The sequence below is a fragment of the Triturus cristatus genome, chromosome 7 (genome assembly GCF_964204655.1).
Source record: "Triturus cristatus chromosome 7, aTriCri1.1, whole genome shotgun sequence".
Taxonomy (NCBI): domain Eukaryota; kingdom Metazoa; phylum Chordata; class Amphibia; order Caudata; family Salamandridae; genus Triturus; species Triturus cristatus.
This window is the reverse complement of record NC_140590.1, coordinates 1,850,272,471-1,850,300,094: the sequence shown is the minus strand read 5'-3', so window position 1 is coordinate 1,850,300,094 and position 27,624 is coordinate 1,850,272,471. Positions and strand designations below refer to the sequence as shown.

The window sequence follows — 27,624 nt, the reverse complement described above, 5'->3', positions numbered from 1 at the left end:
ATTGTTGGAGAGTGAATTATCCTCATCCCACCCCCTGATGGAGCTCGGGGTTGACCCTTAAATTGAATCAAAGACTGTCGGCGGACTAAGGAAGAGGGATTGGTATGGAATACGCCTTGTGGCATGAGTTGGTCTCATGGGTACTGCAGTGGAGGCTTCCGTACTTCGGTAACGCCTTATGGGATGCTGTGAGACAGGGACCCCTCTAGGGTTCCTTTTGCTATAAAACAAATAGAAATATTTGTAAAACGGTGCAGCAGAATTTCCTGGGACATACCATCCTTTTTAAAGTAATATTTTGTAACTTTGTTCTCCTGCATTAAAAGGAGAATTCAAATACGGTAAGTAACCATACAGCCTTTTCCCTATGCATAATAACTGGGAGTACAAATGTTAACCGTCATAGGAATGTTATAGGGGCACTTATTCTCGGTGCGCAAAATCATCCAGGAGGACTAAGTATAAATCTATAATCTGAAACGTCCGTGTCTTTGTGGCGTCTTTGTTCGTGACCTATGGGATGTCCATGGCTGCTATATATGATGTCGCGAGCAGTGCATTTGGGTGGAGGTATGGTGGCACGGCTCAGCAAAACAGGTGAAGTTTTCCCTTTTTATGTTGGTTTTGGATCCTAAATAATGTGCTTCTCTTTGTTATGGCCCCTGATTATGAGTGAGTCGTTTTTTACTGACCCCTTGGTTTGTGCAGGGGTCGGAATTTCCAAGTTGGGTGGTATTCAACACCTCGTATGGGGCAGTAAGCACTATATAAATACAATTTAGCACACCTGGCATTTACAGGAGCATTAAAAACCTCACTCACCCTTTATTAAATTTCAGCAGGTCAAACCTACCGGGATGTCAGAGAAAACAGTGCAGTATTTACCATAACATCCACATTGTCGTGCAATGAACCACAAACCCGGCATGTTCTTCCCCAAAACCTCCGAATCGATGCCACTTGGAACCGTACAGTGTCCGATTTTATTGGATGCGATAAATAGCGCATACTCCTCCGACAGACTCTCAATCAGGGCCTTGGTGTTTAACCATAATGTTCATTAAAGGTAAGAGGAATTCTCAAGTATATTATTGCAAAAACGAAAAAGAACTGAATGCACCCCAGGACAACCCTTCTGAGGACCCACTGGACGTGGGCTTTGTTCGAGCCCAGAATTTAATTATGGACACATCTGCTGTGTATAAGCGTTGTCATTTCCAGCCATCTATATTAACCAGTTTATGGCAATTTGTGCCCATCAGGACCTGGGGACATGCCATCGGATTTGGACACACCCTACAGGCTGTCACCCAACTGTAATACCCACTTGGCATTGCCTTTATCTGTGCCCAGCAAGTGCCTGGCACATGATGTGGCTTTGAGTCATGCCATCCGTTCAGTACCCAACCTCCAAAGCCCCAACAGAGCAGACTGAATACTAGTCTTGGCCTTCAAGATTTCCATCTGCCAAGTGGCCAGGACCTGGGCTTGGCACAGCCCTCCGCTGCAACCCAGCCTCCATCCCACCCCCACCCCCAGTATTGACTAAACATGTTCTTCATGCCACGGTATTTGCTGGTTTTTATAAAATCTTAATTCACAATGGTAATTTCAATGACCAAACCATTTTTTTAGAACCTTCCTGTAGGAAAGTGCCTCTTTTGACCGAGTTAGCCCTCACTTTTTGCCTGATGTGATTTTTGGCTGTAAGGGCACAGGGTCCCTGTAAACCAGGATCCCAGTGCCATATCTTTCCTAAACACTGTACCACGATTGGCACAACTTCAGTTACCCCTACATGTCCCTAGTAAGTGGTACCCCTGGTAACTAGGGCATGGGTACTGAAGGGGCTCCTCTGGGGCTGCAGCACTGGTTGTGCACTGGGGGACTCCTCACCAAGGCCATGCACGCTGTCACTGCAGGCTGCTTGTCTTGGTGCAGAGAAATCCAAAGTCGACACAGTGCACAGTCCTGTGTGCCATGCCACCATTACACGCCATAAGACATAGGTAAGAACAATTGTTACTTACCTGTAAACAGGTGGTTCTCCAGTATTGGTGTCTTTCATAGATTCACATGCTTGAATATTCCCCGTCGTCGGAGTGGGAGTCCCACGGTAAATAAAATAGCAATATATATATATATATATATATATATATATATATATATATATATAGTAAAATATATACATAAGTAATCATAAAATTAGCGTATATAGGTGTAAAACACACATAGTGTACCTATAAGAGAAAAACTCCATAGGAATACAATGGAGAGAGACAAAAGACCTTTGTAGTCTATCTCTGTCATTATGTAAGTCCGAACTCCAGCCAATCAGGCGTCAGCCCCTCTCTAGAAGCTTCTCCTCAGAGCTTCTCACCTCAGATTTTCGTAGCACAAGAGTGACTGTAAAGTGCATGAGGAGAAGAGAGCCTCTGAAGGGAGGAGGGAGGGTCGCATGTGAATCTATGAAAGACACCAATACTGGAGAACCACCTGTTTACAGGTAAGTAACAATTGTTCTTCTCCAGTATTAGGGTGTCTTTCATAGATTCACATGCTTGAATATAGAATAGCTAGCAGTAACAAACACCATTGTTTCCATGTCAAAATAGATTCAAAATATATATATAAGATAATCAATCTTCTTATGCATAAAAACTGTATCGAACAACTGTAACATTGTATTTTTTTTTTTTAATATTTTTATTATTTTCAGTGGCAGAGGCAAACAGAATACAAGGATGAAAGAAAAAAAAAAAAAAAAAAAAAAAAACATTTTAGACAATGACAATCAATCGCACAATTATTGGTACATTAGATTAAATCCAGTTTTCAATAGGAGACCAAAGTTTCCTAGCAAATGTCTTCTTTCTGTGTCCTTTCAAGTTATACACTGCTTTATCCATTCTATAAACATTTAACAATTTTCCCAACCATTGCTCGAATGATGGTGGATCAGAATCTAGCCATCTTGAGGTAATACAGGAACGATAAATAGACATTCCAATAAAAAGAAAATGTTCTTGATCAACGGATAAGCTCTCAGATGGAACATATAGGCCAAAAATAATCACAGATGGACATAATTTAATATTAACATTGAGCAAATTGGTCAAAAACTTTTCTATCCTGTTTATATATACAGTTAATTCAGAGCAGCTAAAGAACATATGACAAGAATCAGCTGCTAAAGTTCCACAGCGGCTACAATTAATACCTTTCGTAGCCAACTGTAACATTGTAAATGCATAATATATATAAATGGAAACAATATGGAGGTGGGAGGAAGAGGCTCACCTTACTTAAAAAGATTGCGCAGCACTGCCTGTCCCACTGCAGCATCCTCCTCGCTTAAAGTTGCCAAGCAGTAGTGCTTAGTAAACGTGTGTCTGGTCGACCACGTAGCTGCTCTGCAGATGTGTTGCAAAGATACTCCAGCAAATAAGGCAGTAGATGATGATACTGCCCTAGTGGAGTGTGCCCTCACTGGAGACTGCAGAGGCTTATTTGCCCTTTGGTGACAGAAGACAATAGCTGCCGAGATCCAGCGTGCAATCGTTGGTTTAGTAACCTGACGTCCTTTATGACAGCGTCCATATGCTATAAAAAGTTGATCGGATTTCCTGAAAGAAGCTGTCTTACTGATGTAGAACTTTAGACACCGCTTGACGTCCAAAGAATGTAATCTTTGTTCTGCAGGTGTCTGAGGATTGGCAAAAAAGGTCTTTAATATTACTGGCTCATTAATATGAAAGACAGTAGGCACCTTGGGTAGAAATGATGGATTGGTGCGTAACACTGCAGCATCCGGTTTGAACTGCAGGAACGGAGGTTTGATGGTAAAAGCATGGATGTCACTGACCCGACGAGAAGACGTTAGTGCCAGAAGTAGGGCTACTTTCCAAGTGAGATATTTTAGGTCGGCCTTGTGAATGGGCTCGAACGGAGGTCTCATCAATTGTGCTAACACAACGTTGAGGTGCCACAACGGAGGAGGACGCCGAACTGGCGGAAATTTTCGGAATAAGCCTTTAAAGAATTGGCGGATTATTCTTGAGGAACAAAGGGAACTTGATCCATCTTGCCGGAAACGGGAAATGGCTGCTAGAAAAACCCTTAGGGTTGCATGCGACAGTCCAGAACTGGCTAGGTGCAGGAAGAATGGTAGCAATTGCTCTGCCGTGGAATGTATCGGATGGACTCCGTTAGCAGCACACCAATGGCAGAATCGTTTCCATTTGAACTTGTACGTCCTGATTGTAGAGGGTGCTCTTGCCTGGGCCAAAATATCCCTACAATCCTGCGGGATGTCTAGGTGGGCGAACTCATGGTGTTCAGGTTCCAGGCCGATAAGCTCAGTGAGGAGGGATTTGGATGACAAATTCTCCCTTCGCTCATAGTGAGCAGATCCGTCCGATGTTGCAGGAGGATTGGTTGGCATTGGGACAGGAGGAGCAGTTCTGAGAACCACGCTTGCCGTGGCCAGCGCGGGGCTATTAGGATCAGGTGGCAAGGTTGTCTCCTCATCTTCCAAAGAACCCGAGGTATGAGGGGTATTGGAGGAAAGGCGTACGCAAATAGATTGCACCAGTTTATCAAAAGGGCATTCCCTTGTGATTCCTTGTGGGGATGCCAGCTTGCGTAATTTCGGCATTTCCGGTTCTCCGGCGTAGCAAAAAGATCGAGTTGCGGACGGCCCCATAGTTGGAATATCCTCTCTAGAGTGGGTTGGTGTAACTCCCACTCGTGGGTCGACGAGGAGGACCTGCTCAGGGAATCCGCTAGGACATTGGATACTCCTGGCAGGTGTACTGCTGTAAGCATGATCTGATGACTGAGAGACCAGTCCCAAATTCTTTGAGCTAACCTGGAGAGACTTGGTGATTTTGTTCCGCCCTGTTTGTTGACATAGTGCATACAGGTTGTGTTGTCTGTCTGTATTAGCACTGACTCTCCTTGGAGCAAAGGTAGAAATGATTTTAGAGCCAGAAAAATCGCCATGAGCTCCAACTTGTTGATGTGCCAAGATCTTTGATGTGTTGACCATCTTCCCTTCACAGAGAGATCCTCCAAATGTGCGCCCCATCCTTCCAATGAGGCGTCTGTTGTGAGTGTCCTGTCCGGTGGCAGCGACAGAAAGGACATGCCTTCCGTCAAGTTGGCTGGAATTGCCCACCATGCGAGTGCTGACTTCATCTGATCTGTGACACATATCATGTCGTGGAAAGATCCCGTTACCTGACGCCACTGAGCATCCAGAGCTTCCTGGATAGGACGTGTCCTCAGCCGGCAATGAGGGATCAAGGCAATGGATGATGACGCCATCCCCAGAAATGATTTTAATAGTCTCACAGAAACTGACTCTTTTGATCTGATCAGAGCCACCAGTCGCAGCATCTTTTTTAGACGCTCCTGGGAGAGGAATGCCTTTGCTGACACAGTTTCCAGAGTTGCACCCAGAAAATCTCTTTGTTGGTACGGATGAAGTTGGGATTTTTCCGCATTTACGGACAGGCCTAAAAAGCGAAACACGTTCTGGCACAGAAGAGTGTGTTGTCGCAGGTGAGTGCTTGACTGAGATTTCAGGAGAAAATCGTCCAGGTATGGAAATATTTGCACTCCCTGGAGGCGCAAAAACGCTATTACTGGAGCTAGTACCTTCGTGAACACTCGAGGGGCCGAGCGCAGGCCAAATGGTAACACTTTGAATTGGTAATCGTGTTGACCCACTCGAAAACGCAGGAACTTTCGATGCCGCTGTAAAATAGGGATATGAAAATAGGCATCCTGGAGATCTATCGTCGCCAGAAAATCTTCCTGCAAGAGTAAGCGCAAGATGTCTACTAGCGTCATCATACGGAAGGATTGGCTCTTTATATATTTGTTTAGTGCCCTTAGATCGAGGATGGGCCTCCACTCTCCGTTTTTCTTTGTGATCAAAAAGAACCGGGAATAAAAACCTTTTCCCTTCTGAGACACTGGTACCAGTTCTATAGCTCCTTTTTGCCTTAAAAGTCGAACTTGATGCAACAGTTCTTTCATGTGAGCTGGTGGCGGTCCGGAGGGTGGAGTGGGAGGAGGGAATTTGGTGAATTCTAAGGCGTGTCCCTTTTTCACAATGTCCAAAACCCAACGGTCCTTTGAGATGGAGGACCATTGGGAAAACAGAGAGATTCGACCTCCAACCTTGTCCGTCTGGTAAGAGTCACTGTCTCTTTGATGCGGTTCCTCTGTATGAGGATTTTCCTCTATATGACTTGGAGGTTTGCTGTTGTGATGTTTGCTGTTGCTGGCCATAAGAGTAACGGTTGGACCCTTGATTGTAAGGTTTGTATTGTTTGTCTCTTCGAAAACTTGAGGAGGTGCCGCGTCCGCGTGCACCACGAAAATTACTCCTCTGAAATTGAAGGTTTCCTAACTATCTAGCTGTTTCAGTATCCTTCTTTATGGACTGTAGAGCTTCATCGACGTGGCTCCCAAATAATGACTCGCCGTCATATGCCATGTTCAGGATCATGGACTGAACCTCCTGACGAAAGGATGTTGATTTTAAGCATCCTTGCCTACGCAGAACAGCCGCTCCGGCAAGCTGACGGAATCCCATGCAGGCGATGTCTACTGCACAATCGATTATTTCCGCCGATGCCGCTTCTCCCTCTTGGAGCAACTTCATTGCCTCCACCTTAGATGGCTCTGGCAACTCCTGAACCACATCCGAAATATCAGCCCATACTTGTCTGTCATATCGTCCCAGGATGGCCAAGGCATTAGCTGCTCTAACCACAGTAGAGGCCATAGAAGAGAATTTATGCCCTATGGCATCCATCCGACGTCCGTCACGATCCGGAGGTGAGGTGATAGAAGATGCCGGATTTTTCGCCTTACGTTGCGCTGCCTGCGTAACGACAGACTCAGGTTTAGCCTGACCCGTGAGGCATGCTGGGGTTCCTATTGGTGCCTTATATTTCTTTTCTAATCGAGGCACCTGTGCTGGCAAGGTATTCGGTGTCTGCATTAATTTATTGCCTTCTTCCCAAATAAACTCTACTATGGGAATAGCATGAGTCTGTTTGTAAGGTTGATTCTTGAAATCATAAAGGAAGCAATCTTCCTCCCTGCGCTCCGTTGTTAACTTAAAACGGTGTGATGCCCTTTCCATCAGTTGGTGAAAATTGGCTATGTCCACTGGAGGTGAATCCCCTGTTACTATCTGTGAGGGGGATGGTGTTTGTGCCTGGTAATTGTCCCACTCCGCCATATCATCATCATTGTCATCTACATCCCCATCATCATCTGGGATTTCACCCTCTTCTGTGTCCTGAGGGCCTTCCTCTACAGGCTCATAATGAGGCAACAACCTTTCCGGAACCTGTCTTGGAGGTACAGGCGGCATCTGAGGAGCAGGATTTACAATAGGTACCGGTGGAATAATTGCTGGAATCACCGGGGTTGACGGAACCTCTGAACGTTGAGGGGATAGAGGGAACCGTTGGTTGTAGTCGTCCAACATGCGTTGGAGATTAGTAATGAGCGACAAAGGAAGAGTCGCCGTTTTATGCTTCGGAGGGGCCTGGTGTATGTAAACCGGATCTTCATCTTCACTACTGACATCCTGGCACTTAATAACTAAGTCGGACGGACTTTGTGCCGTTCCAAAAGACTCCGGTAACCCCTCGGACTCCTGATCCGAATCCGTAGCGAATAATGGTGAGGGAGGCTGTGCATCTCCCACAGGAATATTGTGTTCCTGGCTATCCGGGCCCACAGTAGGAGGTAATGGTGTCCAAGAAACTCCAGCTAAAGATGAAACCGACGCTGAAGCTAGCTGAGGTAGTTATTCCCTTCTTGTTTTCTGGGTAGACGCAACACTGCTTATTCGTACCCTTACGACTGTCTGTGGAGATGTACTCGTCGATGGAGCCGTCGTCGACGGAATGATGGTCGACGGAATTATCGTCGACGAAGTCTGTGGCAACAAAATCGCCGTCGTCGGATTCGCCGTCGACGAAGCCGCCACCGACGAGGTCTTCGTCGACAAGGCTTTCGTCGACGGAACCACCGTCGACAGTGTCGTCGACGGGATCTTCTTTTTCTTAGTCGACGGAGTGGGCGTCGACGAGCTCGACGACGTCTTCGTCGACGGAACCTTTACCTTCTTCGTCGACGTCGAAGTAATGGGCACAACAGAAGTCACCGCCCTTGAAGAACTGATGGTAATCGTCGACGAGGATAACGTCGACATAACGATCGTCGACGACGAAGCAGCTGACGTCGTCGTCGGGGTCACCATCGACGAGGTAGAAACAGCAGATCTCGTCGTCGGGAGCATCGTCGACGAGGCTGACAATTTTTTCCCCGAGGAATGGGAAGTAGACGCCTCAGCAGCCTGAGAACAGTGTCCCTTAGGCGACAAAGCAGTAGGTGAGACCGCAGAAGTGGCAGTTGTCAGAGGCAAAGCTAGCTTCTTTTTCTTCAGGAAAGGAGATGGTAACTCCTGCACACTACTGCGCTTAGAGGCTGGTTGAGAACGACCAGAAAAGAGACTTTCCACATCAGAGAGTGGGTTATCTTTGTCCTTCAGTCTCTGTAGCCATAATAGCAGGCGGCCTTCTCTGTCCTTTAGAGTTTTTGTAGAAAAAGTTCTACAAAATTTACATTTTGCCACCTCATGGTCTGGGTATAAACAGTAAATACACTTACTGTGTGGGTCCTCAGAGAACAAACGCAGCTTTCCACATGAAGAACATGGTCTAAACAAAGATTTCTTACTAGAAGACATCCTTACTGACAAAAACTGAGCAGAGCTCAGGGAGACTCCCTGTCACACGACGTGCGGTAGAAAATCTGAGGTGAGAAGCTCTGAGGAGAAGGTTCTAGAGAGGGGCTGACGCCTGATTGGCTGGAGTTCGGACTTACATAATGACAGAGATAGACTACAAAGGTCTTTTGTCTCTCTCCATTGTATTCCTATGGAGTTTTTCTCTTATAGGTACACTATGTGTGTTTTACACCTATATACGCTAATTTTATGATTACTTATGTATATATATATATATATATTGCTATTTTATTTACCGTGGGACTCCCACTCCGACGACTGGGAATATTCAAGCATGTGAATCTATGAAAGACACCCTAATACTGGAGAAGTCAACCCTACTGCTGACCTTCATCCCTAAGGCTGGGTGCACTATATCCTACGTGAGGGCATATCCGCATGAGCAGATACGCCCCTACAATGTCCAGTCTCGTCTGAGATGTTGTAAGTGCACAGGAAAGCCATAAGGAGTACTTGGGCTGAATACTTGTCAAAATGAGTTTCCTAGCTCCATGATGGCTTCACTGATTTCTAAGGTGTTCGGTACCATACATCTTGTCTTAATAAATACTCGCTGATTCCAGTGGAGGATTTATTAATAAATCTCACCAGACAGCCCTTTAGTGGGTCCTCCGAGAACCTACCAAGCACTGGTGTGGTCTCCGTTTGTGTTAGTCAGTCTGCCTTCATGGGGTGAGATCAGTTGGTCTCAGCAGACCGAAACAAAGCGTGCTCTGGGCATAGGTGCTTTACACCTCGTCCAGGACAGGATGGCCTTCCTAGGCGAGAAGCTTCAAATGCACTGCCACCTTTGACATCCAACCCAGGAACCTCCAGATAGTGGGGGAAGCCAAGCCCGTTTTCCTGCTCCACGTTTGTCGAGAGGAAAGACTGGCAAATTAGATTAGGAGGAGGGTCCCTACTTTGCCTACACTACCCCTGTGGCGGGGCAGGCGATGTGAACCCCTCTCCTGAAATTCCACCATCTTGGGATGGTGGAGAAACAACCCAGGGCTAGGCATCACAGGAAGTGGTCACTAGAGGGTGTAAACACCCTAACGGTGCATAGCCCATTGGCTACTACCTGTCTCCCCTTGTAACGCCTCTAAATTCAGTATTTAGATTGAACCTTGAGACCTGAACATTAGATTCAATGGACAAGAGAAGACCAGGACATAGACCTATTGCATGAGAAGTTAAGCCCTGCTGCAGAAGAAAAGGCACCAAACCCTTCCTGTTGTGTTGTCCTGAACCTGAAAGGACTCCAAGATCCCTGAAGCACCTCAGCCTTCCAGAAATTGCAAAGAAGCTCCCTTAGAGTGAAGGTATCACTTCTCTGCAGGCACTGACCTAATGAAGTCCAGTTTGTTGACTTGCTGCTCCCTGATGAACTTGATGCAGCAATAAAAGTACAACAACTCGGGAGGGTCTGATCTGTCTCTTCACCAAGTTTGGAGACAGCAAGAACTCCCGGAGCTGCAGGGTCCAAATACCCGGGGTACTGGACCTCCAACACCACACACCAATCAGAGCCCACTCCGGACTCCCACAGCACAAGAAGCAAGCACATATCAAGGGACATCGAGACAGCCGAGACACTTCCTGAGTGACCCAGCTGTCTAGAGATCACCTCTCCAAATTGCCTGCTCCGGACCATGAGGACCTCCAGACGCCAGACTGACCTCTGCACCCGGCTCTACCGGCCCCGGCACTAACTAACCAGCTGTGCTGTCATGGTCCCCAAGCCCTTTGCGACCTCCCTCAAAAGAGCCCCATCAGAATTACCTGTAAGTCCTCCAGTGCAGTGTACTTTCAAGTGGCCCCCTTTGTCTTTGCGCACCAGCTTCTAAAACCCTCAGCACTCTGCTCCAGACCGATCTGCGATGCTCCTGAACTTCTGCTGGAACGTTGGACCTGGTCCTGACATGACCTAAAACGAGAAGGTGAACTTAGTCACCTATTGTCTGAGGTGTGTGTTTTTTTTTTTTAATGCATTTTTCTGCCTTTTTCCCGTTGCTTCTAATGGTGCATAATTGCACACAAGGGATATATTTTCTGAGCTTTGAAAAATTGTAACTCCGAAAGTACCTATCCTAGAACGGTGTTTATGGTCTTACAAATTACTTAAAAATGATATTATTTTTTATAACTGGGTCTTGGATTTTTCTTGGGTTTGTGTTTCATTCATTGCCTCTGGGAGTACAACAAATGCTTAATACTACCCACTGATAAGTCAAACTGCTCACCCACACTACCACAAAAAGAACTTTCGATTGATCTGCTTTTACCTCGGTGTAGCATTTGAGGATCCACTGGACTCTCTGCACAGTGCACTTCATTTTAGTGCCCTATGTGGAGAGCCAACTTCCTACACTTCCCCTTGCACCCTTCCATGCCATCATGCTACACACAACATTCAAAGAATAGCTTTGTGTCCATGTTGCTTTGGAAAGGTAAATGCATGTTTCTCACACACTTTCAAACATTTCTAACATTCAAACCAACTTAAATATTGTCGCTTTTCAGACGCAAAAGTTGTCAGTCTCCCAATGTGATGGCTGGAAACTCCTCCTGCCAAAAGTGTAAATTAGGGCATCGGTGTGGTGTTTGTGCCACACGCGATCGTTCTTGGCAAGAGACCTGTTCTCCATGCTGTGAATTTAGTGTGGAAACTGCCCCTTGTATGGTTGGTGCAAGCTTCGTGCCCCACCCCCATCTTTCCTGCAGCATTCCCTTACTGTTGTCTCCTCCTCTCTTGTAGTAGCTATGAGTGGTGGTGGTGCCGGTGGTGCTTTCGCCAGTGCTGTGCAAGAGAGCATCCGCTCCTTCTTTCCAGAATCCTGGATCTATGCCGATACTGAAGTCAAGTAAGTAAATAACATGAACATTGGGTCATTCTAATTTTTATTACTATTTTTTTAGATTGACTGTCACAAGTACCATCACTGTTACCATGGTTACTATAGTCTAGTTGTTACTCCTGGCTCTAAGCATAATGATTATTATTAAACACTTTGTTGATATCTGGGGCTGACTTACAAACCTCTAGAGCTGGCTTGCTGTCGCATGACATGGGAGACTCCGACATGATCAGCCTGGATGTAGGAGGCGGGATGGTGGTAGCACTCAGATGATTGGACAGTTGACTGGTGCGGCAGAGAGGGTGATCTATGCAAAGACCTGTTGGGAGACCTGGGGCTATAGACCCGAGGGCTGATGGACATCGCAGTATTGTACGTCTCATAAATGAGAACCTAGATTATGTATTGGGCAGAGGTTGGATATCAGAGTTATGGAGGCAGCAAAACTTGTACCAACGATAACTCTGGAATTGCAAGATGTAGAAGGATGGTTCCAGTTCATGTCAGGACCACAAGACGGCACTTCAGGGATCCTTGGTGAAGGAGGGAAGCACATGTCTTCCTCTTGGGCTTGGAATCTGTGGATCCAAACCCTGAAGCAGCTAAGGAGTGTAGTGATGTTTTGAAGACCGAACCCGTGGTCTACCACTGGATCACAGCATGAGTCCTTCACTATTCGCTTGTACGGTGGGAGTACAAAGGAGCAGGTCAAGGGGGCAGTGTAGACTGACCAGCTGGTGCAGTCCTTCATCCACCCTTTCATGATGTAGATGAACGTTGCTATGTCATCTTGATAAGGTCGTATTTGAAGCAGAGCCTCACTGGTCAAAGTGTTTTTTTTCCTAGCTGTCCCCATTGGTCAGTCCAGCTCCCTGCCTTCCAAGCAGAGGCACACGTCAACCTTCTCCTGTGGTTTCAGGCATTTTTGTAACCTCAAGGGAACCCACAGCAGAGGGTCCTGCTTCTGGCAGCTTGGTCTCAGTCTGACAAAAGGACTCACCCAAAGTGATGGATGCTGGCTAGATGGTAGACCCCTGGACACCCCCCCCCCCCACGGGACAACAACTAGAACCCCCCCCCCACGGGACAACTTGAGCCCCCCCAGGACATCTAGACAATCCCCTTCCCCCTCCCTCCCCCAGGACAACTAGACCCCCGGTACAACTAGACCCTCCTCTGGTGCACCTAGACCGACTCCCCCCTCCCGGTACAACCAGGCCCCCCGGGTACAACCAGGCCCCCCCCCCCCTCCAAGGTGCAGTTGGAGCGCTCCCCCCCCCCCTCCCTTCAAGGTGCAGTTGGAACACCCCCTAGGGACAGCCAATCCCCCAAGGACAGCTGGAACCCCACCCTCGATACAGCCAATCCCGGGGACAGCTGGACCCTCCTTGCCCCCCCCCAGGTACAGCCAGTCCCCCAGGGACAGCTGGAACCCCAGGTAATGCTGGAGCCTCCCCTGCCCCCCCTGTAAACAGTCCCCCGAGCACTGCTGCGCCCCCCCTCTCCCCCCTGGATACAGCCAGTCCCCGGGGTACAGCTCGACACCCAGGTGCAGGGAGCACCCTATTTGAACTCCAACTCCAGTCAACAAGACAGGTGGCATTTTAGAGCCATGTTCCTGGATTTCAAACACAGTAGGAAAATGGAATTTGGTAGTCACTGGCTGGTCTCCCAGGTGCCTCTAGGTAGCTGTCTGGAAGAGGTGCCAGGGCAACTGACTCCGGAATCTGGGGATCACGGTTCAATCCCCGGCGCCAGCGGCAGATTAGCCCAGCACCATGTGACACTGGGCAGTAGCTTGCTTAATCTTCCCGACGGCCCCCAGCGACTAGAGACTCTTACGGGTGATTGTTCGCGCTTTACAAATGTGGATTACATTACTCCTGGTTAGTTGTGGACCAGAGCAAATGAGACCGATATGGGCCACAAGCTTTTTGCAGCTTAATATGTATGAGAATATGAGTTGGAGGCGTGTGGACCTGTTAGGTTTCCAATCTGCTCACTGATCTCAGCACAGCTCAGTGGGTTATCTGCTTGCTGCGATCACCCTGCGTTCCAGGGCTGGATTATTTGAGCGCAAACTTCTCCTTGAAGGTTAGCCTTACTAGACCGTTTAGCTTCCAAGATTTCTGATACATCTAGAGACTGTTTATGTGCAAGACGTTGTGGGCCAGCATGATAAAACCTTTGCAGGTGATGTATACAGTCTTGTACAGGCTCCCAGAGAGCCAGTTTACAGGGCAAGGTGCGTGTGACGCAGACCTGGTGGGTGAGAGGTGGGGCTTCTGAAAGGCACAGGTGATGGAGACCTTGTTTGTTCATTTGTTCCTTCTGCTTCTTCTTAGCTCTGATGGGTCTGCAGAGCTGCCACTCACACTCCCTGGCACCATCACCGAATGGAAGGCGGACGGGTTCTGCTCGTCGGAGACCCATGGGTTTGGTGCCACCAAAGTTCCTGCCAGTGTGACTGGCTTCCAGGACTTCTTCAGTGAGATGAGCCTTCCCTACTCAATCATCCGAAAGGAGTCCTTCATCTTCAAGCTCACAGTCTTCAACTACCTGCCGGAGTGTGTCCGGGTGAGTGTGGGGTGCTGTGGAGCATGCACATGCTTGGGGTGTCTTTTTGTAGTGGGTGATTCGATAGAAGTCAGTAGGGGAGTGGATAAATATTCGGTCATCATGACCTTCCCTCCTGTTCAATTCTCCTCTCCTGCTTTTCCTTGAAATAATCCATGCTTGTGACTTCTGGCACCTCCTTGAACTTCTGATTTCCACCCGTGAGTCCTGATTCGACACAGAAAACTCTTCAACACATCACAGACAAACCTGTTTGAGGGTCTTCAGAAGTAGACTGTAGAATCTAATAAGGCTTGATCCTAAATGGACAGTTGTTTCAAAAAGTACTTAAACAGTGCCAATAGGTCTTGCCGTATATTGGAGTCTAGTATATAAAAAGTATTAAAGAGCAGTGGTACCTAAACGGAAAGCAAACCTCGATAATGTCAACCGAAAAGGAAAAAATAAATGATCTACCATATTTTTTAATAACACAAATGCTTAATATTAGTAAAATAAAATGCTCTGTTTTATATTATTTTTAAGTTTGACTGTTTGGTATAGTTGTAATTATCACACCAACAGACACAGCTTTAATTGGGCCGGGTCCTGCCAGTGCTCACCATTGTTAGCTCTAAAAAGCTGGTGCCCAAAGAACTGCATATGCACTGCAATTTACTTCCAATCACACCTTGCATGACTCCAGCATCTCTGCATATGTCCGCTGGCAAAACTGAAAACAAACCCCGACAACGTCAACAGAAAAGGAAACTAAAAATGCTCTAACGTATTTTTTAATAACACCACCTTTGATTGGCCCGGATCCTGCTGGTGCTCACAATCGTTGGCTCTAAAAAGTGCATATGCACTGCGATTTACTTCCAGCCACACCTTGCATGACTCCAGCATCTCTGCCCATGTCCGCTGGCAAAACGGAAAACAAACCCCCAACAACTTCAACAGAAAGACTAAAAATGCTCTACCATATTAGTTAATTAATAACACCCAGTATTTAATATTAGTAAAATAAAATGCTCCGTGTTTTTTTTATATCATCTAAGTTTGACTGTTTGAATAAAAGTCATACTGCAGGTACCATCAGGATAATTCATAACAGATGCACCTTAAAACATAAACAAAGTCACCGGGCATTTTTAGGTCGGAATTGAAGTGAAACTGCAGTTAAGATTAGGATAATTGCTAACAGATGCACGCTGAAACAGAAACTAAGCCACAGAGCTTCTTTAGGTCAGAATGGAAGTCAGACTGCATTTACGATCAGGATAATTGTTAATTGATGCATGTCTCTGTAAACAGGGGCCATCATATGCTACACAGTGTGATGGCCAAACTAAATACTCATTAAATGAAATCGCCAGAGAAGGGAGGGGCTTTTACAACCCAACACCAATACAAAGGCTTCATTTTTGAATGGCACAGCCAACAGCCAATAAAAACAGTTAATTTTTTTTAATACAACATGTCTTGGAAATGACGCAAGCGCTGTCCAGGCTTGACCTAAAAATGGAGTCAGAGGAAATCAGAAGGTGAACAACCTCTTGTGTGAAGCTTCTGAGCTCCCACATACTCTGCAGATGTGGGATGTCTCATCCCAGCGGTGACCACCCTGGCTCTGGAACTAGAAGGAACATGTTCTCCACGTGACCTTCAGCTAATGCTCCTGGCTTCTCCATGAGCCAGTCTATAGACAGCCGGTTCCAGTAGGCCAGGAGGTCTTTCATCTCTGCATCGTCCTTGTCTACAAGCTGCGGGCGCTCCATCTGCACTTTGCTGTCCAGCTCGGACCACGCCAGCCTGCACAGCATGTGAGTACTGGTCTGGCGGAGTGATGTCACTGGGAGCAACCCGTGTTGTGATTCAAATGTCCAGGACATTGAATGGAAGGTAGACAACCCCCAGGATGAGCTTTAGCTTGTGCTTGTTTGTGAACCTCCTCCCCTTCAAATGGCTCGTGGTAGGCCAGACCTCTGGAGCCGGCCTGACTCCAGTGCAGTTAAGACATCACTGCCATAGTCCTTTGAAACGCAGGACACGGGCGCTGCTGTCAGTCACTGAGCTGCCAAGCCTCTAGATCCCAAGAGGTGAAGGAGGTCTGACTCAAAGCTCCCTGTTGGAGGGAGCCGATGGGCACAGGGCCAAGCTTGTTAGCCTTACTTTTCATCAGGATACCATGCTTCATAGCGTTGAAGCTTCATGGCATCAACCTTACTTCTATCATACGTACCCTTTCTGTACCTCGACTGCCTTCTGTCCTACGTACCCTCTCTCGGTACCTCGACTGCCTTCTGTCATACGTGCCCTCTGCCTAGGTTGGACTGAGTACCTCGACTGGGCTGCACAGCTTTGCCTAGGTTGGGCTGAGTACTTCGGGCTGCACAGCTCTGCCTAGGTTGGGCTGAGTACCTTGACAGGGGAGCACAGCTTTGCCTAGGTTGGGCTGAGTACCTTGATAGGGGAGCACAGCTCTGCCTAGGTTGGACTGAGTACTTCGGGGAAGCACAACTGTTATTCTAAATTCGGGAAACTTAGGCTTGGCTTTTTAGACTAGCGTAGGATTAAAGGGCATGGTGCATGCAGTGTTTTAACCTCAGCGCCATGAAACCGTCCGGTGAACACGTGCCGTAAAATGTAAAAATAAGCGTAACTTAAGACTTCATAGGTTGGACTGCGTACTGGGACTAGACTGCACAGCACTGCCTTGGTTGGACACCAGCGACCCACTCCCTGGACCACCAATGCAGAGGAGGGAAAGTGGAGGCCAGTGGGTTCAGATGGAGGGCCATGGGAGACCCATAAGAGGTCTTAAAACACTGAGCAAAGGTTAACACTGGCAAGTCGGAGGGTGCCGCGCTGGGGCTTTGCAGGGGCGGGGGTGCCGCGCTGGGGCTTTGCAGGGGCCGGGGTGCCGCGCTGGGGCGGGGGTGCCGCGCTGGGGCTTTGCGGGGGTGGAAGGGCCGCCCACACACATCACGCAGAGGTAGAGACACGTGTACCTCGCATGGGCATCGGAGCAGCAGACTAGGACCGCAGTGCATAGGGCCCAGGCCTTGCGTGAACATTGGTGTGCTCTGTGGGAAGCTGCGGGTTGGGCTGAGCAGCAGTTCCAGGTTCCTGATGCAAGCCGGCCATCACTCCTTCTGATCTCCTTGTGGAGATGACATGGAAAGGGTCTTGGGCTCTGAATTAAATAAGGCGGGTTCTCCACACACAAGGTGTTCCACACCCGGTGTTCCACACCCTTCTTCAGACCCACTGAGCCACGGCATCTGTTCTCAGTCCTGAGGTAAATCATTCTTCCCTCCAATGAGACAGCCAGGAATTCTCCCTCAGGTCCCAGCCTTCCTAGAGACCGGCGTGCAGAGTGCCTTGAAGTAGAAGGTGTACAATGAGTGCGCCAATGGGGTTCTCCTGTATCCAATAGATGCTGAACTGTACCCAAGTGTACCTCACACTTAGTTAGTCCCAAGTGTTTGAGGAAACCAGTCGTGGGTGCCCCACATCTAGTGAACCCAAGCTCTATCCTGCATAGAGGAAGAGGGAATGCGCTCATGACGTGCCGCATGCCTCTACCAGGGAAAGTCTATATGCAACCGCCCTACTATGTTTCCGCTAAAAAAAAAAAAAACTGTACCTCCATTCTATAACCCGATGAAACAAGCCATGTGCAGTTTAAGGGAATGCAATGTCCCTATGCAACTGCAGACCCAGGTCAAGTGGTTGGGCTTCCTCCAACATTGCTCAGAGCTTTCTCCTCCCCTCTAGAGGTCCACAAGAAGCTGAAAGCCATGCTGTCTGAGTCCCTTCCTCCTGCACCAAGCGAGGCACGTCTCCGTCTCAGCGCCAGGATACCCCCCATCGGATACAGATGCTCTTAACAACTTTGGGGTGGTGCCTCTGTCACCACATGGAGTTAAAGATGCTTTAGTACTTATGACCTGAGTCTACTGCATGAGTAAACCCGCGGGATGTGTCCAAATGATGAAAGAAGCAAGTTGTGGAATGGACGCAGAGCCTGGGGCTTTCTACCCTACTGTCGGCGAGGAAAACGTGAATTACTCCTACACATTATCACCCCTTGAAGAAAGCGGTGGAGGTTTGGGACATTCAGGACATGAGAACAAAGTTAGTTCTAGCCACGCAAGAACCAAATAGCATGTTAGTGTCGACATGCAGTCTCTGGTTGTGTTGCGATGGGCATGTAGGCATGACCCCTCCTCAGAATAAACTACTGAAACCCTACTCTGTCTCTCAACCTTCAGCCTTCGGGATGATAGCCTTCTGATAACCACAAACGTCCTCCCACACTCTTTGCACGATTACAAGAAGCTAAACTTACTTCTCCAGGAGCCCCGTCTTCTAGGTGCTGGTCAGGTCAGCGCATTTCCCTCTGAAAGGCGTAGAGTGCAGCGTTCACACAGCTGGCCTTTTAAACTGTCCTGCACCTCCACGGTGGGGATTTTGCTGTCTCAATCCAGACAGTTCTATGCCTGGCAGCTACAGATATTTCAGATTCACTCTTTAGAGATCTTGACAGTTCGCAGGATCTCAACCGCTTGGAATTCAGGATTTAAGACGCCAATTCTTTTATAAATTGCACTTTAATTTTAAACTTTCAGTAGCAGGTCTTTGGGGAGTGGTTTGGGGGGGGGGCCCTCGATGCCTTCTGTTTATATAAATCTTTATCTAGGGTGATCATAGTGAATGTAAAGTTGAAGATAAAAACAAACTAGTCCAAAATAGGGCGGTTCAAAAATATGAAGGTATTCCTCAAACCAAGTTTTTTTGTTTATATTTTTTAAAGCCATGAAGGTTGAAAACTTTTTGTTTTTAAATAATTGCATGGATGTGCCCTGCAGAAGCTCCCCTGGCAACACTTTGCTGTGAATTCACAGACCCCTAGGTAGAAGATCCTTAAAGATTATAGCAATGATTCTTTAAGTACCATTTGGAGAGAACGTTTGCCACCCTAAACCCATTTTTGTCGTTCCAAAAAAAAGTCCTCCAAAAATATAATAGAACAAGTGAAGATTAAAGATGATGTAGATCATTCGATAATGTAAGGACTTTGATGCAATGTATAGAAGACCATGTAAAGGGATGCCACGTCGTAGACATGTTGTAGACCTAGAATTGTGTAGACCCTTGTTTTGTTTTCAGAGATCCTGAAGAATGTCTCCTCCCATTAAAGCTTGTTGACCATTCACACAGTTCTTGTTGGAGAGACTTTCGTCATTTGAGCATTCGACTGCCACTGATCATGGTGCACACACTGTATCCCTGTGACTCTTGTGGGCATTACCAGTGTCAGTAACTTTTGTCACAAGAACTCACCGGCGGACTCTTGTCTCCTAGATCAAGGCTACGTTGGCTGAATCAGAAGATTACACGGCAGACCCCCTCAACACTGAAACCAAAGGATGTGTGTGTCAAAATGAGAGGACCACCTACTCGTGGGACTTCCTGGCCAAGAAACTGCGTAAGCATGTGTCGGTCTACAACCCATCTCTGGTCTTCATCTGGGCATTGTTTCTAATCCAGAGGTCTTCATAGTGGGCAGCGCCACCCCCCCCCTCCCTTGCAAATTTGGGAATTGATGTTCAGGGAGGGGGAGGCACCAGGCTCTCGGCGGCAGGGGGTGGGGTGCACCAGGTCCTGGCAAGAGAGCTTTTAAGATGCACCTGCGAAGTACAGACAAATATGCTGAAAACCAGCACTTTGATTTTATTGAAAGAGTGCAGATGAGACTCTGTAATGGGCAACCAGTAACTCTCCAGTCGTGGCCAGGTTGGGAGTAGAAGAGGTTGTCAAAGGGAGACCTCCAAATAGCTGCACCCCTTTTTGTTTCTGATACGCATCACACAGTGGCACCATTTATTGGGGTGACGGGTCTACTAACAATATGTTGGCAACCATTTTTTTTACTTCACTTTTAAAAGGGATAACAAAATATATACCTACAATGTGTAAATATGTCCAGAGCTGCAAAGTAGCCACGTTTCTTATCCACGGTTTTCAACCAGTCCTGGAACACTAGCCAACAACACACTGCATTTTGGGACTTGCGGTTTGATACGCAACACTTTAAGAGTTGGACCTAAATTCTAACTTAGGCAGGGCTTAGGCTGAAATCCCAGGACTGGCTGGAGGTGTGGAAAGTTGCATGAGGTTAGTTACCGGCTCAATTTATTTGACATCTTTTCCCTGACAGTTTGGGTACTTTGATAATATTTTAAATGTCATTTTTAGGGCTTATTGTAGAACAAGACAGACCATAAAATCTGGAAAAGTGTCAATTGAAATGAGACCGAACCCTGTCTGTGGAAGTTCCCATTTGAGGTGTTTTGCTTGCTGTTTTACCCTTATGTCTGTCGCGGAAAGTCGAAAAACAATGCGACAAGTCTGCTTTACATTTCTTAAAGTGTGCCATCAAGCCTCTTAAATACTGGAAGCAAGTTTAAAAATGGTATTTTATAGCAGAACTGTGAATTTGTATATTTGAGTGGGGGCTCTCCTGAAATTATTTTTCATGGGAGGCAAGGGCAGGCAGTGAGGTTTGAAGACCATTTTATTTTGTATTCAAATCCATTGCTCCTTAAAGATAGTTCAAGCCCATTGGACATAGAGTAACAGATTTGCACAAACATTTGATGAAAAACTTTCTGCACCAAGCAGCGAAGTGCTGGTAAATCTTCTCCGCCTCATCCTCCGTTTGAAGCAGTTGCCCGGGGCACATTTTTATGCGCGTATGAAGCCTAAACTAACTTTGCTGGCCAGCTTTAGTTTAGATTGGACATAGTGTCTGGCTGTCGGGTTATATTGCAGCTGGCAGAGGTGATCTATGGAGACAGTTTGTCCAGTGGACACTTGGGAAGTCTTTTAGTAAATTTCCTGAAGAGCAGGATGAGCGGCTTGAAGAGCCTGATCCGTGGACTCCCTCTTCCATGGCCAAGCATTAGTCCCTCTGTTGAGCGGCAGAAGCAGGAGCGATCCGCATAGGAGTGAGAAACTGCAAAGTACAGGGAGATGGTATATCACAACTGTGAGTTCACCATAACCAGACTAACCTGGGCTTTGTACTCCTTATGGGCTGACACTGGATGTTTTCCTGAATGTATGAAGATGGAAAGATGTTCCAAAGCCTTCTTGGGCCAGGTAGCCTGGGTCGGAGTATAATGTATGATGATACCAGAGCTGGCACAATCTGCCTGGAAAAGATGGGTACGAGATTCGGTTTGTGTGTTTTGTGAGGTTGTGGGGTGTTTCAAGCCTGATGGAGCAAGTATTGCACCACAAACTTCACTTTAAAGGAAGGTGTTTAACGTCGGCAAACTGGCTTGGTTGTCTGTGTGTTTTTTTTTTTTTTTTAAACTTTACATAAAATAGTGTTTAAACTTCTAAGTCTCATTGGTGTGCCTTTCACCACCAGCCACCTTGAAGGCACATGCAAAAACATTTTTTCTTTATTTCTATGTTTTAGGCACCCTAAATATCACGGCTTCTGCAGAGACGATCGACGACAGCTCGTGCAATGCGGGGGCCAGTACAACCACACGCTACAAGGACACCTTGATCAAGCAGATGCTGGTTGAGGTATGCACAGCTCCAAACACCATGCTTTCAGCACTGATCAAGGGATAGTAGGTCCTGAACCAAGCAATTGGTGAGGTAAAATCAAAGTAAGTTTCAATGAGGGTAGGAGATTGGACTAGACTTGGAATTACTATCAGGGATTCATGGAGGGTAAGAGATGAAGCTTGGGAGAGACAGCCTAAGGTGAGGACTTGGAGTGAGGGATGGAGTAAATGGTGCTTTGAACCAATGCCCGTTTCAGTGCAGGCGGGCATTGCTGAAGGATTTGCTTTGGCACCACAGGATTAGAACCATAACCATTTAAACCAAGCCATTCAAACTTTTCCCCATATGTCCAAACGCGCAAAACAATTTGTGGTGGCAAGCACTCTGATTTGGGGTTTGCGACCTTGAAAGTGTTTGGCCATGCATGAAATCCACTTTAGGAGTCTAACGTTTTACTGTCTCCTAGAATAGGTTTGTAGCTGGATACTGAGTTGGTTTTTGGAAGGAGTGTGTTTTGGGCGTCATCCCGAATATCAAATGGAAGCCAGATTATCAATGGTTTTGCTACCAGAATTCTGGTCGCAAATCATTGAGGCTGCTGGCTCCCAAGTTAGAATGGTAACCAATTTGCATATGGGAAGAGGGGTCCATCTTGGGTCCCTTCCCCTTTATGAATTGTTGAAAATGTTAAGGGGACCACTGTCAACTCTCTAAAAGTTTCAAAACTTTTTTGTATTTATTTTCTAAGCAATTCTGTTTCCTTTAAGGGAATCGGCCTGGTTAAAATTTCTTTATTTAAATGTGATCAGACGTGGTGGTTTGCTGACCCTTACAGGACACCATCCCTGTGACTGTTTTCATTCTTAGTGATTCACAATTTCCTACGTCATTAATGAATAATTGTGAAGTTGAATTGCAACCCACTCTGATTCGGAAGTTTAGGAACCAACCTATTAGTACATGGGTAGTTTAGCAAAATTATATTCGAGTCTTAAATCCTGCTCGGAAATTGTGATTAAAACCATGATCTATCTGGTCCATAGACTCAACATTATTTCAAAATAAAAACAAGCATTTGCAATGCAATAGGTCTCGCATTATAAAAGTGTGAGCAGTTGGCATTGTTAATAATAATGCAACACTAGCTATTGGCATTGTAAATGATAATGCCATTTATTTATGTGTTTGTTTTATAAAATAGATTAAAAAGGCATTGTCATGAACAATGTCAATAGCTGAAACTTTTGCAAATGCGAGACCTATTGCATTGCAAATGCTTGTTTCAGTACAGCAGGCTTTTTAAAAAGTTTTAGTCACTACTCAAAATGAAATCCATTTTATCAGCATTGCCAGTGCTCCTTTATGTTTAATGCCCTAAATGAAACACAATGTTCTAAGCAGATTGCTAAACAGCATCTCCAGCCCCGATCACAATGTCTCACTTCATGTTGGACAGTGGGCATCCTGTTTTTATGCAGTGCCAAGACGGGGTGAACTAATGCACAGACTGAGGTCTGTCAGCCTCCGAGGCTCAAAGCATTCCTTGCAACAGTCCGCTGTGTCAAGGTATTGCCATGTGTACAGCACACACTCCGCTACAACAAGGGGTTTCAAAGTTGGGGGTGACTTAACAAACTTTCCCAAGGTGTTCATCGTGTTTGGTGACAGCGTATTTATGCTGACAGCCAGAAAACGGTTTGTGGTTGTGTGTGTGGCTGTGTGTGGGTGTTGTGATTGTGCGTGTGTAGTAGTGTGTGTGTTGTGGTTGCGTGTGTAGTTGTGGTTGTGTGTGTGGATGTGTGTTTCTGTTATTGTGTGTGCTTGTGTGTGGTTGTGTGTGTGGTTCTGTGTTATTGTGGTTGTGTGTTTGTGTTATTGTGTGTGGTTGTGTTTGTGTGTGTGGGTGTGGTTGGGTGTGTGTGCTTGTGGTCGTGTGTGGTTGTGGTCGTGTGTGGTTGTGTGTGGTTGTGGTTGTGTTTGTGGTTTTGTGTTTGTGGTTGTGTGTGTGGTTGTGTGTTTGTGTTATTGTGTGTGTGTGGTTGTGTGTTTGTGTTATTGTGGTTGTGTGTTATTGTGGTTGTGTGTGTTTGTGGTTGTGTGTGTGTGTGGTGGTGTGTGTGTGGTTTTGTGTGGTTGTGTGTGTGTGGTTGAGTGTGGTTGTGGTTGGTTGTGTGTTGTGGTTGGGTGTGTGATGTGGTTGGGTGTGTGTTTGTGTGATTATGTGTGTTATTGTGTGTGTGGTTTTGTGTGTGTGGCTGTGTGGTTTGTGTGTGGTGGTGTGTGTGTGTGGCTGTGTGTGTTTGTAAGTGGTTGTGTTTGTGGTTGTGTGTGTGGTTCTGTGTGTGTGTGTGGTTGTGTGCTGTTGTGGTTGTGTGTGTAGTTGTGGTTGTGTGTGGTTGTGTGTTTGTGTTATTGTGTGTGTGTGTGTGCTTGTGGTTGTGTGTGTGGGTGTGGGGGGGTTGGTTGTGGTTGTGTGTGTTGTGGTTGTGTGTGTGTTTGTGTTATTGTGTGTGTGGTTATGTGTTTGTGTTATTGTGTGTGTGGTTGTGTGGTGGGGTTTGTGTGTGTGTATGGTTTTGTGTGTGTGGTTGTGTGGTGGGGTTTGTGTGTGTGTATGGTTTTGTGTGTGTGTTTGTGGGTGTGTGGTTGTGGGGTTTGTGTGTGTGGTTGTGGGGTTTGTGTGTGGTTGTGTGTGGTTGTGGGGTTTGTGTGTGGTTGTGGGTGGTTGTGGGTGGTTGTGGTTGTGTGTGTGAGTGGTTGTGGGTGGTTGTGGTTGTGTGTGAGTGGTGTGTGTGTGTGGGTGGTTGTGTGTGTGTGTGGTTGTGTGTGTGTGGTTGTGTGTGTGTGTGGTGTGTGTGGTTGGTTGTGTGTTGTAGTTGTGTGTGGTTGTGTTTGTGTTATTGTGTGTGTGTGGTTGTGTGGTGGGGTGTGTGTGTGGTTGTATGTGTGTGATTGTGTGTGTGGTTGTGGTTGTGTGTGGTTGTGTTTGTGGTTTTGTGTGTGTTTGTGGTTTTGTGTGTGGTTCTCTGTGTGTGTGGTTGTGTGTTGTGGTTGTGTGTGTGTGTTATAAATTAAAAACAACGAAACGGAAAAATTAACAATCTCATCACTCACCCACTTGAGGGTCTCAGAAGGAGCCTAGATCCCGCTTGGACTCAGAATCTCTCAGGTGCAACAAAGCCCCTTTGGTACAGAAAGATAGGATGGATAACCCTGGCTCAGTGGTTAACAACGAAAAGTCCACCTTTGACACACCAGTCATGAACTTACAGATACAGAACTGGTGGTCGGTCATTGACACCACACTAACAACCATGGGCTAGGTGGCAATGGTGCATGCTGACTAAATGGACTCTCAGATTGTAATATTACAGTCCCTGGCAAAGAACGTGAAGAAGATAGAATCGCGACTGGATAATCTAAATTCTTTCATAATGAACGCCCAGTTACAGACTGACAAGGAGCGCTGTTATTGCTCACTTCTCCTCGAAAAAATCTCTGCATTCCCTGAAATAAATGTCGAATCTTCTCAGAGAATATAAAGTAACATACATCATAACAGCAATGAAAGGCCCCTTCCCCGTTCCTCATCAAAAAGTTGACCAAATAAAGTTTTTGGTGTCAGTTCCCCCGGGGCACAAGCAGGCATCCACTTCTGTCAGGGCAGCTGATCGGAGCAAAAAAGACAGAAGTGGATGCCTGCTTGTGCCCTGGGGGGACTGACCAAAAAAAAAAAACACAAAGGGAAACAAGGGATATCCAAGGATAAATATGAAGGAATCGCCAAATGGGTGGTGACGCGGATGTCAAAAACCACGCACAATAATGGAGGTGGACAAAGAGGGTGAGAGCCGTTCTCCGTCTGAAGCAGACCGCTCTGATGCTGGAGAGGACGAAGCGCATGAGCCCCGCAGACACTGCGCAGACTCCGCGTACATTTTAAGAATGGAAGGCATAGACGAGAAAGCGGATGAAGGAAGGATGAAAAAAGTAAGGAAGGTTGTAAAGAAGGAAGGGAGGAGAGCAAAGGATATACGGTGAAGGCAGATTAAAAGGAGAGGAAGGTAGAGGAGAAAGGGTAGGAAAGTAAGAAGCAACAAGTGGCGTTGAAGGTGAATCAATGAAAACAGTGGGTGTGCCGGCAGAGGAGGCTGGGTCTGCGCAGCAAAGCCGCGAAAGTGATCGCGATCAAAGCGGCCGAGAAAGTGAAAGTAAGCAGTGCAAGCGCGCGCCCGCGCACATGCACTGTAGCTCTAGGCTGGCCTGGTAGCACTTTTTGAAGCCCATATACAAAATGTCTCTTCGAGCCTTTGGCTCGCGAGACCTAACCAGTGCATCGAGTGACTAATGCTATTGTGTTATTTAAATAAGAATTAATTTTCCTGGAGACGTTTCCTCCAGTCAGGAGACTGTTTGTGCGGAAGGTTTCTACAAGAGGTCTGCATTTGGGGCTGGGGTACACACTGAGGGAAGATTTGTTGGCTATGTCTGGCCATGAAAAAGCATCTGTCAGAGTGTTGAATATTCCTCTGCCCTGTGCCCAGTACATAGTGATAGGAATGTTCTCGGTTTATGCACCTTACACACCATACCTTACCTCGTTTTCTTTCCTCCCATGAACAGCCAGAAGGCATTGAACGCGAAGAGACACAGAGCGCTCTTGTCTGCACCAAAGGTAGGCGGCCTTTAACTCTCCCTAAAGGATCAATTGAGCTACTCCTGAACCCAGACTCACTCTTGAAATGTTAGCCTTATCCAGCTGTCCCTCTCCAGCAGATAACACCAGTGAAGAAATGCACACTTCAGTACAGATAGCCTGGTACTTTGTCCCAGAAAACTCACCTTTGCCTCCTACACAGACGGTATCATAGGGTTGGGAGTAGAGTGGGTTTTCTGAGCCCAGATGGAAGGAGACAGAGCGAGAGACCAAGGGAGGACATGGGAATGGGTGGGGGGGTTTGACCCTCAATCTAGCGCTAGATCATGCATACTTGTAGCATCATCTGCCATTCCCAGGATATCAAGAAAAGCTTTATTTTCTTTACTGTGAGGAATCCAAGTGGAAGACCTCCAAGTCATCCTGGTCGTGTGTAATCACAGGATCTGCGGTGGTGGGGACTCTGTGGTTTCTGGTTAAGACTGGGTTTGAACTGGTTGAGAAGGACTTGCCCAGCGTTGTCATCTGTAACTAAGGGAAAGCTTCTCCTGGCAGTCCCAGAGATTAATACTGCTCGAAGTCTCAGAAATGGACTTGGGACTGGTCAGCTCAGTTAACTTTTTTTTTTTAGTTCCGCTGAAATTAAAGCTCCTGAGAAGCCACCAAGATGCAGGGAGGGCCCGATTCACAGAACTAACTTTACCAAAATGAGTAAATGGTAGTAAGTTTAGGATTTTGTCTCTTCACAGAAGGCACATACTCCATGAGTAAATGCCTTATGTGAATACCAAAATGGTAGTAAGTTTAGGATTTTGTAATAAGCTAGTTCTGTGAATCAGGCCCGCAGTCAGTAGATTGAGCCATGAGTTTGGCTTTGGAGAGGAGGGTGCACTGGGCTGACAAATGTCGACCACTTTTGGGCGATAAACGTGAGATCTGTTCATGAAGAGCTCCTACTGCTAGCGGACCTAAACGTCCAAAAGCTCCTCAAAGATTGGGACAAAATTGTGGATTTAAGGATAGTCCACCCTACCACAGAGAGAGTTAAATTTACTCTATCGATTCTAGTACGTGAGCTAGATTATCAACCATTGTGCATGTAAATAACAAGAGAAACACATAAGGAATGGCTG

At 46.7% G+C, this 27,624-nt stretch overlaps 1 protein-coding gene and 1 long non-coding RNA gene across 5 annotated transcripts in view; one reads left to right on the top strand and one right to left on the bottom strand.

Moving 5' to 3' along the window:
- LOC146813441 (uncharacterized) overlaps positions 1 to 27,624 on the bottom strand; it is a 152,292-nt gene that overhangs the window by 33,202 nt on the left and 91,466 nt on the right. Inside the window, exon 2 of the long non-coding RNA XR_014966980.1 lies at positions 10,607 to 10,751. This is a non-coding gene — a long non-coding RNA (uncharacterized LOC146813441). The remainder of the gene's footprint in view (positions 1 to 10,606; positions 10,752 to 27,624) is intronic.
- LOC146813442 (ovostatin-like) overlaps positions 1 to 27,624 on the top strand; it is a 261,286-nt gene that overhangs the window by 171,691 nt on the left and 61,971 nt on the right. For 2 of the 4 annotated variants that reach the window (XM_085620204.1, XM_085620202.1), the window contains exons 18-22: positions 11,586 to 11,688; positions 14,028 to 14,259; positions 19,612 to 19,735; positions 21,737 to 21,849; positions 26,458 to 26,509. In XM_085620204.1, coding sequence (XP_085476330.1) covers positions 11,586 to 11,688; positions 14,028 to 14,259; positions 19,612 to 19,735; positions 21,737 to 21,849; positions 26,458 to 26,509 — 624 coding nt within the window. Of the gene's footprint in view, positions 1 to 11,582; positions 11,689 to 14,027; positions 14,260 to 19,611; positions 19,736 to 21,736; positions 21,850 to 26,457; positions 26,510 to 27,624 lie in introns of all 4 variants that reach the window. The other 2 variants (XM_085620203.1, XM_085620201.1) reach the window with 1 other exon arrangement.